The following is a 14,504-nucleotide window of genomic DNA, read 5'->3' on the forward strand; positions in this document are numbered from 1 at the left end:
AGTAGAACACATTTTTAAGTTGTAGTAACTGTGGGCTCAAACTTGTGGGGCTCCCACGGGACAGGGCCTAGCTTCCTCCTGTTTTACCTAGAGGTCTAGGGGTCAGGCCCATTTTATGGCACGAAAGACAATATCTACTTTTTGTTTTTGTTGTTAATTATTAGACACCCTGCTCTGGGAGTGGGAAGCAATTGAATAAAGCCTCTCATATACTGTAGGCTTATCATTTTTAATGTGAAGAATGATTCCTTATCAAATTAAATAAGGTAATAGTCACATATTCAATGGTTTTGATTAAGACCAAAGTTGAATAAGGTGAGCAAATAGATGAAATTCAGAGCACTAATCTTAAGCTTAGCTGTTTTCAAATGAATGGAAACTTAAAGCAACCCTGTAGGAAAGGAGCCCTGGTTGTGTAGTGGGTTCCACCACAAGGTCAGCAGTTTGAATCCACCAGCCACACCAACATAGAAAAATGTGCCTTTATGCTCCTGTACACAGTCATAAATCTGGAACCCACCAGGGTGGTTGTACACTAATATACATAGATATTGATAGATATAGATGATATACCATCTCCATTATAGGTCACCCTAAATCAGAACTGACGGGATGACAATGAGTTTGGTTTAGTTGGAGTCTGTCGTGGATTCAAATAATTTAACAACTGGTTCACCACCCTAATGATTGATTTAAGTATTAAATAACGATATACCAAAGTGTAGTTTATTATTTCAACATGGTATCAGAACACCACTGTCGCACAGGTGAACGTTAAACAAGAGAAAGGCTCTCACAGATATGTGGGTGACAACAGCTTAGGCGAGACAAATCTGGAAAGAAAAATCAGGCTTAACTAGGAAGAATAGCGAATGCAAGGCAGTGGCGGCAGTGGGGAACAGCACTGCTGAATATAAACTTAATCTCCTTCAACTGCTTCTTTATGATGTAGTAAATATTTTATGGATAAATGAAATATTTTCAACATTTTGGCTTAAAAGCAAGTGTGTCTTATGTCTTCAAATGCAAGCTTAATATCTGACACTTGACACATTACTGTTTTATGTCAAATTAAAGATAGAATAGAAAGAAAAATAATGTAAAAAGAGAGACTAAGAAAGGAAAGGCAGTGGAGAGTGGGAGAAAGGAAGGAAGGTGGGAAGGGAAGGGAAAAAGAGATACAGGGAGCATGATGGAGAGGAAGGCAGGCACACGATGAAATGAATCTCTTGAGGCAGGAGAAGAGGTTCAAGTCATGTTTAATTTTGGGTTATGGGGTTCTGCTTAAATAATCTATAAACTTAATTAGAAATTAACTTGTCATACTAACAGTGCTCTGAAGTCATGTTTGTTTGTTTTTCAAATATTTTTTATTTCGAGTGCCTTAGGACAGGTTAGAATAAATCAATAATGTTTTCGGACCTCTGTAATACAATTTGCATAGATTTTACCTGTATCTCTGGCTCAATGTATCTCTTCAGTCAATAAACTTTCGTTAAACATTCACTACATTGCTATGTATCACATAAGGACCTGCCAACCACTAAATTTGGAAAATGAGCCATAATTTGCAACGCAAGAGTAGAGAAAGAGGGGTTCATGAATCTCGGTGGAAATTCCCAAGCCAGAATGACAAGATCACAGAATATGGTCATGAAAGCTGAAACATGATTAAAACCAGATTAGAGAGGGTTGGCCCAGAGGGATGCTGGGTGAACAAATATGAACCGGGATTAGAGAAATCGTCTTCACCATAGATTTATTATAGCATTCTAAGGAATCTTGTATCCATGCTAAAAAATGAGTGTTCATAATACCATTAAAGAGAGGAGTGTCATAATAATGGGTTGCTGGTTTTGGTGCTCTCAGCTCAGCTCCCACTCACGGTGTCCTATAGCACAGCTGAACAAAGCCTGGCCCGGTCCTGCCCCGTCCTCACAATTGTTCTTATATTCACGTACATTGTTGCCGCCACTGTGTCAATCCATCCTGTAGAGGATCTTCTTCTTTCTCGCTGCCCCTCTACCTTGCCAAGCACGAGGTCCTTGAGGGACTGATAGAATATCACTCTTTGCCTCTAAGAATATTCTAGCTTACTTCTTCCCAGATTTGTTGGCTCTTGTTTTTTAGTCCTTTGTACACTTAATATTCGTCACCAATACAATGATAATAAAGAGTTTTAAATTTTAGTCCTAACAACACTAAGAAGGATAGATTATTGCCATGAGAGACTGGGGTGTTGAGACCATCAAGCAAAGTAATTTATGGATTAAGGAGTAGAACTACCTCGACTACACGGGAAAATAGAATCATGTTTGAGGAAAGTGAGACAACTGGCGTGTTGACTGACATGATGTAGGGAATGACAACTGGGTTACTGAACTTTATAAAGATATGTTGAGAGCTGAGCAACACTGATGTGGAGTGATATGTATATGTATATTTCAGTGATAATGTATAGAGTAAGATATTGAATTTTGTTTTGAATGTACCACACTTAAAACTTTTAGAAGCTATCCAAATTCAACATCCTATGTACATTCTTAGAGAAATCTTCAACTCAAAAGAAAATTTGAGAGAAAGTGTGATTTGGAATTTTTGTGTACATATGATAGTTGAAGTTTTGGAGCTTGCTCCAGTCATTCAACATTAAAATTTGTTAGTTGACTATAACAGCTTTTCATATTACAGTCTTTATTTTTATCACTCATCTGTATAATAAGAAATACATCTGCAATTAGCAGGATGTGATTATAGGTAAGAGATAATGCTAAAAGCTGTTATATGTTCCAGTATAAAATAACGTATACTTGTCTAGAAGTAGAATTTCAACCCAAGGATGTATTTTATGGGGGAGTACTTAGGTAGTATCCAAATCTACCCGCAGAGTAGCTTACCCAATTCATCTACCTGCCAGTTTGAGCCCCTTGACTCTGGGATTGCCTTATCAGAATAGATGAATAGTTGTCTCAGCATTTCTTCATTTATATTCCCCAATACAAATAAATTTTCACACTATGCAAGCACTCAAACATCTAGATGAATTGTTGATAATTAAATGTGTCTGTGCTCAAAGAAAGCTCAAAGTTCTTGTTTTGCCACTGATTTATTTGAGAACCCATCAATTTCTGTTTTTATTTAAGTTTAAACCATTCCTATCTGAAATTTTCCCTCCTGAAAATATCCAGGATTCCTCGGAGACACCTACCAGAAACTATAATATGTTGAATATAAGCATGGCTGTTAGGCATCAGGTGAAAATAACAGCTGTCCAGGACAATGGAATTATAAAAACAAAACAAAACCCTGCTACTCAAAGCAATGCTATTATGTAAAGAGGCGGAAGACATAGAGAAACAAGTCTTCAATGAAAATAGTTTCAATTACATTAAAATTAAGATAAGCACAAACTCTAAACCAAACTCACTGCCATGAGTCAAATCCAACACGGCGACACAAAATAGAGGGCTTCCCTGCCTGGGAACGTTTATGAAATTGGATAGTCTGGTCTTTCTTTCAAAGGAAGGACAAAATTAGGTAAATGTAGTTAAAGAAAAGTGCCATAGTTAAGGTATCATGAAAAAGATGAAACGTAAAGAGAAATGCGCATATTTTAAAGCCTAGCATTTGGTTTGCTCTACACCAGCAAAGCAACAACCCCAATCTAACAGAGCAAATCAAGCTGGGTCACCTGCCCCAGTAGACATCACTCTCCAGCGTTTCTCCAAAGGCTGCTGTTACACATGGTTTACTTGGGGGTGGGGTGTTATCCTCACCAATTTTAGCTCTCACTTAGGGCATATAATCTTACAATATTTGATTTGAAATGTGATGATTTTTAAAAATATTTTTATCATATCTGTCATTCATTAAACGATACAGTCATTGACAACCTAAATTTAAATGGCCATTGCAAATAACCGTGAAGCAAATGACCTCACTTTCCCCTTATTTCTCTATTGATGGCATGATTCAAAATAGATTATTCTAATTTAGACTAACATTTTTTTTCTGTTTGAAATGCTTTAGGGTCGTGGAGTTCAAGACCAAGATATGTCTTGTTCTCCTGCATGCTGGGCCTTCATGAATTTGACTGGAACCCCGTGGGAACACTGCAGCCAGGGAAGCAGGGCTCTCGGCACAGCAGCGCCAAGGGACGCGATCCCTTCAGTAGAAGCTTCTCTATCGGTTCAGATGAAGAGGTAAATCGACACTAGCAAGCACAAGACTTTGTTTTGCCAACTGTGGCCCATTAAAACACAGCATATTAGAAAATGTTCTCAGTAAAAATGTGATGAGCCTCAGTTTTTCACTGAATAATTACATTTAGTTACCCACGTGGAAGCATTTAAATGAATGATAATGAAGAGGTCATTGATAAGGAATGAAGAATCTTGAAAGTTTTCTAATAGCTCCTGGGTTATTTGGAAATATAATACAACCACATTGGAGGAAGAATAGCTTATTTATGCCCCTTTCCATTTTTCAGATCATCCAGTATGAGCTACATGATGAATAATTGATATTCTAGTCCTTAATTTATGCCAACCTCTGATGAAATCTAACACCTTTTAATATGTGTATTTCCTGTAGGAACTAAAATTAAGCATAAATGGTTGATTTATTTCCCCTACAAAAAGAGCTGTAAGTGGCTGTATTATTTGAAAATTTTGCCAACTTGGTTTTTTTAAATCCTTAAGTAATTCTAATGTACACTGTTTGTTTTTCAGCTATTTACCCCAGATATATTGGTATTTTGTTTCATACATTTCTACGGTTTCTCACCTAAGGACAGAGCTACTTGTTGAGGAAATATAGTGAATTTTGAGTATAAGCAACATCAGTTCAAACAACATGTTATAACCTGTTGCACAGGTTATAACAAGGGCTATCATACTTTAAATATTAAGAAGTTCCAAAGGTATTTTGCAGAGCCTCGGAGTTCAGAGATACATTGAAAAAAGAGCCAATATAAATCCAAAATCTACAGTTACTAAACAGCCCTAAAACAGTGAAAAATCAACTAAAAGCAAAAGGTTGATTTATTTAAATAGTTAACAAAAATTTATTGCAAGAGATATTTTTCACTGAATTTACAGTTTCAAGGAACATGGTACAAAACATAGTGCCATCAGCTTTCTCTGAACATTAAAGAGGTGCAAGTACACAAAGATTTAAAAAAAACCAAGGAGCATACTTTACAACATAAATTACAGTACTATAAATATATTTATATACATTATAATACTCTTAAGACATCATTTTAATATACAGCATATAGTATATAGATTTCAAACTGTTCAGTGCTTTCATAATAATAGATATCAGAAACTGAAGGATATATTTGCATCATTACACTTTACAGTAAGTGATTTCAAATCAATGAGGCCACCAGTTGAGTTTCCACCATGAAAAGAGTCATTCACCCACCGAGAGGAGCACTGACGCACAGAGCGCGAGACTTCAAGAGGGGAGTCCCTTTCCTGATGTGACAGTGGTGACTAGAAGAGAGGCTGCAGCGGGATGACAGCTGGGTGCGGGGAAAGCAAGGAGGGCAAGAGCGCCGGAGGTAAAGGGGGGAAGGCCAGATGACTGGGGTGAAGAACTGAAGCTGGAATGATTGGTATTGGAGGAGGGGCCACAAAAGTTGAGTGGTTCCCAGGATAAAGCCGAGGTCCCACTGCTGTCTGAGGTAATGATGTTCTGGTCAGGGATGGGACTTGAGAAATAAATGGTTGGTGTGGCTGAAGCATTTTAAAGGTCCCTGCAGCTGCAGCTGCGGCTGCGGCTGCGGCAGCCGCATGCTGCTGCAGAACAGTGTGGTGGACAGTGGTTACAGAGGTAGAACACAGGGGCTGTTGCAAAGGCTGCAGAGGTGTACTAGGGGCTGGCAGGGGGGTTGGAGGAAAGGTGAACTTGACCTTGTTGGCCAGCATGTTCGGCTGGATGATGTGTTGGTAGGTCTCACACGGGAGATCTTTGAATTTATCATGGTTTTCTAGGGGGATTAACAGCGCTTGTTCTGGTAGCGCGAGTGGAGCCAGAATGTGTTCGGTTGTTACAAAAGTATGACCACTGATGTGTGCTTCGTTGAATGGCACCGGCGGCTGGGAGTGAAGGATTCCCGAACTGTATCTTAGCCATTCACTTGACGACTCAGTCCTCGCGCCTTGTGGAAGGGCCTCAGCCAGTTGAAAACGGCAAAGATATGGTTTCGGTTGTGCCTGTCTAATGCCCCTGTCGATATTGGGTGCCTTGGAAGGAGTTTGCTCCTCACTGATATTAATAGTTTCCCGTCTTTTCTTGGGTTCAGGCAAGGCACTGAAGGTGTCTTCAGTTGCTTCCTTTGTGGGAACACTGGCTGCAGCGCGCGCTGGAGTGGGGTTACTGGAAACCGCCGAACATTCACCAGAGGTGGTCTCCATGACTGCACGTTCCGTTTCACCATGGGTTTCCAGAGAAAGGAGGTGGCTAGTGTCCAAAGTCAGGTTGGTTTTGATTTGGTCTGTTTTTTGGGAGATGGTTGCAGTATTTGTCATTTCTTGTGGTTTTATTTCTTTGCTTTTCTCTTCACTTATTAAGTCATCCAGGTCCTTTAAGGAAGATTTGTCTTTCGTGAGGTGGTTTGAGTTCTCGGTAAGTCGCAGAGTCTCAACTCGAGTGTGGTATCTGCTCCTCTTTCTCCTCCTCCGCTTCCTCGGCGTACAGGGAGCAGCTGGAGTGCTTGGTGGCCTCAACCTTCCCTCCGGGAAACGAGGATGACGGTTTACGCTTTCCTCTGAGGAGGAAGAACATGCATGCTGTTTACGCTTTCGATGGACCCTTTCTGATTCGGTAGAATGATAACCTCTTTTAACAGCCTGATTCGGACTCATGTATTTCGCATCATTTTGAAGAACTATGCATTTCTGATCGCGGCTGCAGCTGAACCTTTTGGCTTTCCAACCGCCGAAAGTCCTGGCATATGTTAAACTGCGTTTCCCAGAATGCATCAAGGTTGGACTGGCTTGTCTGTGGAACACCAGTGTGTTGTTTCCGTAGTGATCTTTAGAACCGACAGCAGCACTGTATTTGCCTTTCCATAGTTTACTCGTTTCTTCATTTTCGCTTGGGTAAATGGACGTTGATTTGGGCCTTTTATCAGGCGAGTAATGTGAGTCTGACAACTGTTCGACAGCTAAATTCGGTTTCTCCGCAACTGTTTCTGCTTGACTGGTTCCGATTTTAGCGCTGCCCTGGGTCTGTATTTCCATCTCACAATGAGCGTCGAACTCCGTGGTTTTCCTGCCATGCTGCTGCTGCGGACGTAACTTTCCTTTTCTCCGTTTCCTTCTGCTTTTGTGGAACCACTGTGCACGCGTGTCTTTAAACCTCTTTTTGTTGTATTTCTCCTCTGGAGTGTCCTGTTTTATTTGCTTTTTAGCGGAATTGTATTTGTCTGTGTTTCTGAATGCGCCGGATCTATTTTTATGTTTCAGACTCACATTCCCATTCTTTGCCGAATCATAACTCTTGGAAGCAATTCCATCAGCCACAAGAGCGGGGTCTTGAGTGTACTCCCTTCCACTGCCTCCGGTGAGCCCCGAAACACACGCGGCCCCGCACGTTAGAGCTGGTGCCTGGCGGAGGTCTTCTCCCTTGTGCCGAGAGCACACATCGTGGAAGGGGAGTTTTTCTTTATCTCGATTGTTGCTTAGCTTAGTGGACTTGAAGTCAAAGCAGAGAGGGTTGCAGCTGTAGGAGATGGACGGCTGAGTGGATGTGTAGGTCAGCATTTCTGATGGCCATGGAAGAACTGTCGACCCGTGTTTGTTTAGTACAGGTACAAACGGCTCCAAATCTGCTCTTCGGGATGAGTTTGTGTTTTCCTCTGCGATATTTGAAGAGGACAAAATCTCAGGATCGTGAGGTTCACTTTCAATTTCAATTGTGGTTACGTCGTTGTTCAAACCATTTTCCTCTGTGGTTGTTTGGGAAAATAAGCGATCATTAGGCATATCAAGAATGGTGGATTTATTTTTTAACAATTCAGAGTTACTATCGTCCATGGGTATGTGTCCATTAACAGTGACATCTTCTGGCGGGGTCCGGTCTGCCATTGGGGCTGAAGTTTGGCAGTTGTCTGTGTCAGAACATAAGGGGAGCGGAGGCTGGCAAAATGGAGGTAATAATAATGTGTCATTTTTACTAGAGAGTTCTGGAGTCTCCTGAGTTTGAAGGCGTTCTTTGTCCGAGCACATCCCCTCTGCTGGATAAAAAGTGTTCGCTTTCTCTTCAGAACTCAAAAGCGCATCTGTCGGTGACGCTAGTTGAAGGTGACAAGCTCCGGGGACAAATCGGCTTTTCCGGTTCAATCCTTTCTCCACAGAGACATCGTCGGTGCATTCAGAAAAGGCTGCAGCCGAGGACTCCAGCTTCACGGAGGCTTTCTTCGGAAATGCGAAAGAAAACCCGATTTTGTGTCTGTGAATTCCCAGGGCTTGATCTCCAGGTTGGTTATTTTTTGCCGTGTAATTGTTTGAGCTGTCTGGATCGGCAGCAACAGTGGTAACATTGTTAGAATTCTCTGCACTGTGAATCAAAGTACATTTGAATTCTTCCTGGTTATTAACTGAATCCAAAACAACTCTTCGTGAAATGTCATGAAGGTTTTCTCTGACAGTAACAGTCGTTGACTTGAACATCGGGCCGCTCCCAGGAGCGCTACAAAAGGAAACGCAACAGTACGTTACCGAAGAAATGCACACTTGGAGAAAATCTAAACGCACATCTTACAATGCCATGTACAGTTTTCCTTTTCAATTTTTTATATGTTTGTAAGATAATATTTAGTTTACTTAATTTCATATGAATTGTCTTCTTTTGTACCACAGTTTCCTTCAGTTATTGGCTATTGTTCCGAATACCCTGGATGCTCTTTTAATATTACTTTCATGATATAGTCTTATCCTCTCCATCAGTGTTTCCTTTGTATCCCTGCCCCCCCACACCCCTCCCCCACATAATCTATATCAAATGGGAGTACATTTCCCCTAAGCTACTTTTCGCTCACAAACATTTAATATCAATGATAGTATATGAGACTACAAAGAAAGTGAAAAATAACTCAAAACCAGAAAGAAACCTCAATTGTGACAGCCAAAAGAATGGGAATTCAGATTAATAATTCAATCCAACCAGCATTCTACTGGGCACTGTAGTGCAGTGTTAAACACAGATAATACCAGCCTGAAGGGGCTTTGAGCTTCTTGAAATTGTTCTTAATATTTAAAGATCTCAATATGCTATAATTTATACAATGATACACACTAAATAGATGATAAAAGACTAGTTGCTTAACATGCTAATTTTATTTATTTAACATTATGACACTATGCATTCTGATTTTATAAACGATACGTATGGCCTAGCATACAGATATATCAAATCCGTGCATATTGTCTGCACCCTAACAGAATCATGCTGTGTAAAATTTCCTGTTACTCTCAACGTTTAGTTTCTTAGAAGTCATAAAAGGCCCAAATGGTGTTGGTTGTGTATCTCCTTTACCTAATTTTTAGCATGATGCAATGCTCAATTGCCTTATTTGATTCTAAGATACATAGCTACACTTGATTTGTACATCTTTAGAGGGACAGAATTAACGGAGAATAAATGATAAGCTCTGGATACTAATGAAAATAATTCATATAAGAAATACTGCTTTTCTTAGCATAACTTCTAATCGATTCTAATCTCTACCATATTAGAGTTAACATTTGCAAAGGTTATTTTTGGGGTCCTGAATAACACTGGTGCTATGACTCTCTAAAATATAACATGAAACTTCTGTATTCTCTCCATTAAATTTTAAGTTCTGTTCCAGTACTTAAATGAAAAGATGTTTGCTCTTAATAGTTCCATATAGGATTCAAAATGCATTCTAATCTTGCTTTTATTTTTCCAAATTATGACATCACAAACAATGTTTTTATATAGCAAAATACTACCCTAATGCGATTGAGAATAGAGTGTCTCTGTTTGGATAAGAATCCAAACAGAAAATCCTCACTGCCATCCATTCGAGTGTGACTCAGAGCAAACCTATGTGACTGGGTCTCTGTTAATTTCTGAGACTGTAAATCTTTAAAGGAATAGAATGCCTTTTTCTCACACACAGCGACTGATGGATTCAAACACCTGACCTTGCAGTTAGCAGTGTAATGCATAATCCTCGATCCCACCAGGACACAGTTAACAATCAGAGATATTTTACTTATTAAGGGGAGGGAGCATGATAAAAAATGATTTGTTTTTATAAAGTTACCTGACCAGAATTCTGAGGGAGGAATCGAAATTCAAATTAATGGTTGCACACTTTCAGAAGTAGGTTGAAGTTTAAGGGTTGTGAATTTCTACCCGCTCAATGTCTTCACAGTGAAATCAATTCTTATTTGTCTCAGAAGTCCACAAGATATTTCTTGTTCTTTTAAATCTCAGTAATAGTCTCCGATAGACATTGTTCAAACTACCATTCAAAAACAAATTCCACTTGAAACTCCACGTATGGAAAAGGGACAGTGGCTTGTTCTCCTCGTCAACTACATATTTTGAATTTCTCCAAGATACTGAACAGTTCCCAACGAATCTAGCTTAAGTAGGAACATAGTGTGAATGATTTCTTTGCAAACTAAAATCATAGTTACTTTTTGGCTTTTTACTGACGTGTGCATTAGACCAATTTTTCTTTTTGGTATAAAATTCAAATCATGGTGTACAGCCCATAAGAAGCCATGAAAAGATGAGAGCCTTGTTCTATGTACAGATTGCCACTCTTGATATCCACCTTCATGTTTGATTTTCCTGTTTTCCAGAAAAAACAGCCCAGTAACACTTACCACACAGTTTCTTTCCGGAGCTCTGCAAGCTTGTGCAGTCGCTGCAGCGCCTTTTCCTGTTTCCGTCCATCTTTTCTGGACTTAGATGCTACATTTCGAGCAAATTCTCTTTGTTTCAGTTCTTTGAGCCTCTGATAAAAAATAGGGAAGTGATTACTAGTATTTGGTTCTGCGGCAATTTAAAATTATTTGAATTTTTCAATAAACCATCTTGGATTTCATCCAAGGTAAATACAGTTTAAATGACAATGCATAACTAACTGAAGTGCTTCCTTGCACTTATGAAGTGGACCAAGTAACTGCTTATATTACATTAAAGAGATATTCATGCTTAGGAAAACTAAAGAGCTTTCATGGCACAGTGTGTAAAATACTTGGCTGCTAAACAAAAGGTCAGTTGTTGAAATCCACCAAATACTCCCTGGTAGAAAGCTATTGTGGTCAGCTTCAATAAAGATGGACAGCTTAGGAAATCTCATGGGGCAGTTACACTTGGTCCTATAAAGTCATTATAGGTAGGAATCAATTCTATGACAGTGGATTTAGGTGAATTAGGTGGAAAGCTTTTGTCTCGTATTGATTGTTACCCAATAAGATGCTTTGACTATCTAATGCAGATTGAATGTTTCAACCGTCTAATGCATTTTCATATTTCATTTATTTTTATTTGTTTCTATCACACATTGGTCCTTTTATATTTTCTGAAGAAAAGTAAAAAGCATCATGTTAATTCATAAAAAAATTAGTCTTTAATGTGATCAGAAACATGCAAACTCACTCTCCTTAACTATAAGCACATTTCCTAAATAATTTAAGATCTAGACAGAATACTTTTTCTAAAAATACTTAATAGATTGAACACTGTTTTTAAGCTGTTAATACGTAAGGTCATTTTTCAGGTTGAAAGTCAGAAAAGGAGCATAACAACTTGAAAAAATGGAGAAATGTATAACATATGCTTTGTTGATTCCCTTATTAATCCTAACTCATAGTGACCTTGTACACAACAGAACTAAACACTATCTGGTCACACATCATCCTCCCAATCCTTATTGCAGCCCCTTGTTGCAGCCACCGTGTCACTTCACCTCTTTGAAAATCTTTCTCCTTTTTCCTGAGTAGTTACTGTACCAAGAAAGATGACCTTCTTCCGGGCCTGCTCTCTCCTGAAAGCACGCCTAATGAATATGAAATGAAGAGTCAGCAGCCTCACTTTCAAGAAGCATTCTGACTGGACCTCTTCAATCTTACAGCACCCTATGGTATAATTAGTATTCTTTGCCAACATCAATTCTTCAGGTTTCGTTAGTCAATGTCCAGTTTTCATAAATATATATACAATATAATATAAAAATACCATGGCTTAGGTTAGGTATATCTTAGTCCTCAAAGTGAAATCTTTCCTTTTTAACACACCAATGATCTATGGTGCATCGATTTGTCAATGCCAAATGTCATTTGATTTCTTTTTTTATAATTTCAGATAAATAACTCCTTATTACAATTTTTCTAATCTATAGAAAAATTTGTAGCATTTTCCACTTGAATTTTTTGCATACAAATTCATTAGCGATAATTATGTTTGACATCCTGTATGATCACCGTGATCACTTTCCAGATTTTCTCATCATTACCCATCATGCCTCTTAAACAATAAAGGCCACCTTCCGCCTTCTACCAATCTGATAACCACTAATAAAGTGGTCTCTCTGCTTTTGCCTATTCTAGACATCTCATATAAATGCTTTCACTTTCCCTGAGCAAAATGGTGGACATAGGCTTTTCATTATGGCCTTTATGGTGCTGAGAAGTTCCCATTTATTGTTATTTTAAATGGATTTCATTATTTCTGTTGAGCTATAATTTATACTGAATGCGGTAGCTTTGGACATTGATGAGTAAGTGCATCAGGTCCTCTTCCCTTTCAGCAAACAAGGTTGTGCCATCTGTGTACCACACATTGTGGATGACACTTCCTCCAATTTTTATGTCACATTCTTCTGCAAATATTCCAGATTCTTTGGTTACTTACTTATACAGACTGAATAACTATGGTGAAGAGATACAGTAACACATGCCTTTCCTGGTTTTAAACCATGCAGTTTAATATAATCTTATATATTAAATCTTTCTTTTTCTCTGCCTTATAAAATAGCTATTTTTCATAAAATGTTATTTTTATTAAAATTTTATTAGTGTTTTTAATATATTTATGTTTCTATAATGTTTTAAAATGTTATTATTTATATTAATATGGAACAGGGTTATTGTCATTATTAACAAATAATGAATGTTTCTAATGTCATACTGATACAGAATCCACTTAAACAAAAGGACCCGGGACCAGCTTGGCTGAGAAGTGTTTTACAGGATTCCAGTGCCCGGTAAGTGCCACAAAGTGCTTTGACACCTTGAACTTGTTATTGTGTTAGCTAACAACAGAGCTCTAATTTCCAAAAGAAAAGGAAAAAGAACCTAGGGGAAAAAAAAAGTCACACTTTCAAAAAATGTAAAATTGTGAATAGGCCAATTAAAAAGTGGTGTTCCACTCAACTATGAAATCTTATTACTAGATGAAAACATATCTTAAGTACTGTTGTCAAATTAATATGAGTTTATTTTGCCACTAGAGAATGGAAATTGAGAATATTTAGGTGCGACGCCACAGCAGTGTTGAAAATAGTGCCTTCCAACCTTTGAGTTATATCTGTTTTAAAAGAATTAGCCCTCGATATTTGACGTTTTAATTTATTGCCATCTTTTAAATCTGAGAGAGCTTACATTTCAGTTAATAATTGCCACTTGGGAAGGTAATGAATGGACATGGCTACTAACATGTTCCATTTTAAGATTCCAAATGCCATGGCTAGTACACTGCAAGGAAGCTTTCAAGAGTTCATGGAAAAAATCCCATTATCCTTTAAGTGCTGTTGGAAGCCCTGTCATATGTCTTGCACTGATTAATTAGTGTTTGGAAATAAGTATACTCGACTTGAGCAGCCTTTCAGAAAAGGTGCCCTGAATTGAGTTTCTAGTCACACTTTACTTCACTAACTTGTTTTTATTTAAGATCTTCAGAGTTAAGTAGGAATTGAACCAAAATCCCAGTGAATTTGACCATTCTCTCCTTCCATGTTGCTTTTCACATCCACTAAAAACCATCAGTCCTTGGTAAAATTTCCACTTTGCTCTATAAACAGAACAATGCAATGAAAATCTTTTAGAAAGCTCAGTTATTTTACCTGTTCAAGTCAAATGATATATGTATTACCTTCCAATTAAGAATACATATATTTTTAAAGCTCAGTTGTTTGGGGCTGGGGTGTCTGCAGGAAGAAAGCACTGTGTAAATCTGCTGCTTCCAGGCTGAGGGTTTCATCAAGCAATCCACGGAGAGGAAGAGCTGGTGCCAGGAATCAGGGTGAGCTTCTTTGCGATGCTTGGTAGTTTTGATGATATCTTTAAAGTGGCTTACTCTTCCCCATCTGTGATCCTGTCCTGAGAAGAGCTGGAACACTTCACTCTTCTTTTCTTCAACTTTAATATCCACCCTGTGGTAGTTACATAATCCCCTGTCAACTTGCAAAGGGGTGGAGTCTAGCCTGTCAATCAGATGTCAGCTTGATG

At 38.6% G+C, this 14,504-nt stretch overlaps 1 protein-coding gene across 1 annotated transcript; it reads right to left on the reverse strand.

Moving 5' to 3' along the window:
- Window positions 1–5,343: 5,343 nt before the first annotated feature.
- Window positions 5,344–8,684, reverse strand: ZNF804A (zinc finger protein 804A). The gene has a single exon (XM_075529076.1). It carries the CDS (start codon window positions 8,682–8,684, stop codon window positions 5,502–5,504), a length of 3,183 nt encoding a protein of 1,060 aa, XP_075385191.1. The 3' UTR covers window positions 5,344–5,501.
- Between the last annotated feature and the right edge of the window lie 5,820 nt (window positions 8,685–14,504).

The sequence above is a fragment of the Tenrec ecaudatus genome, chromosome 13, assembly GCF_050624435.1.
Source record: "Tenrec ecaudatus isolate mTenEca1 chromosome 13, mTenEca1.hap1, whole genome shotgun sequence".
NCBI lineage: Eukaryota > Metazoa > Chordata > Mammalia > Afrosoricida > Tenrecidae > Tenrec > Tenrec ecaudatus.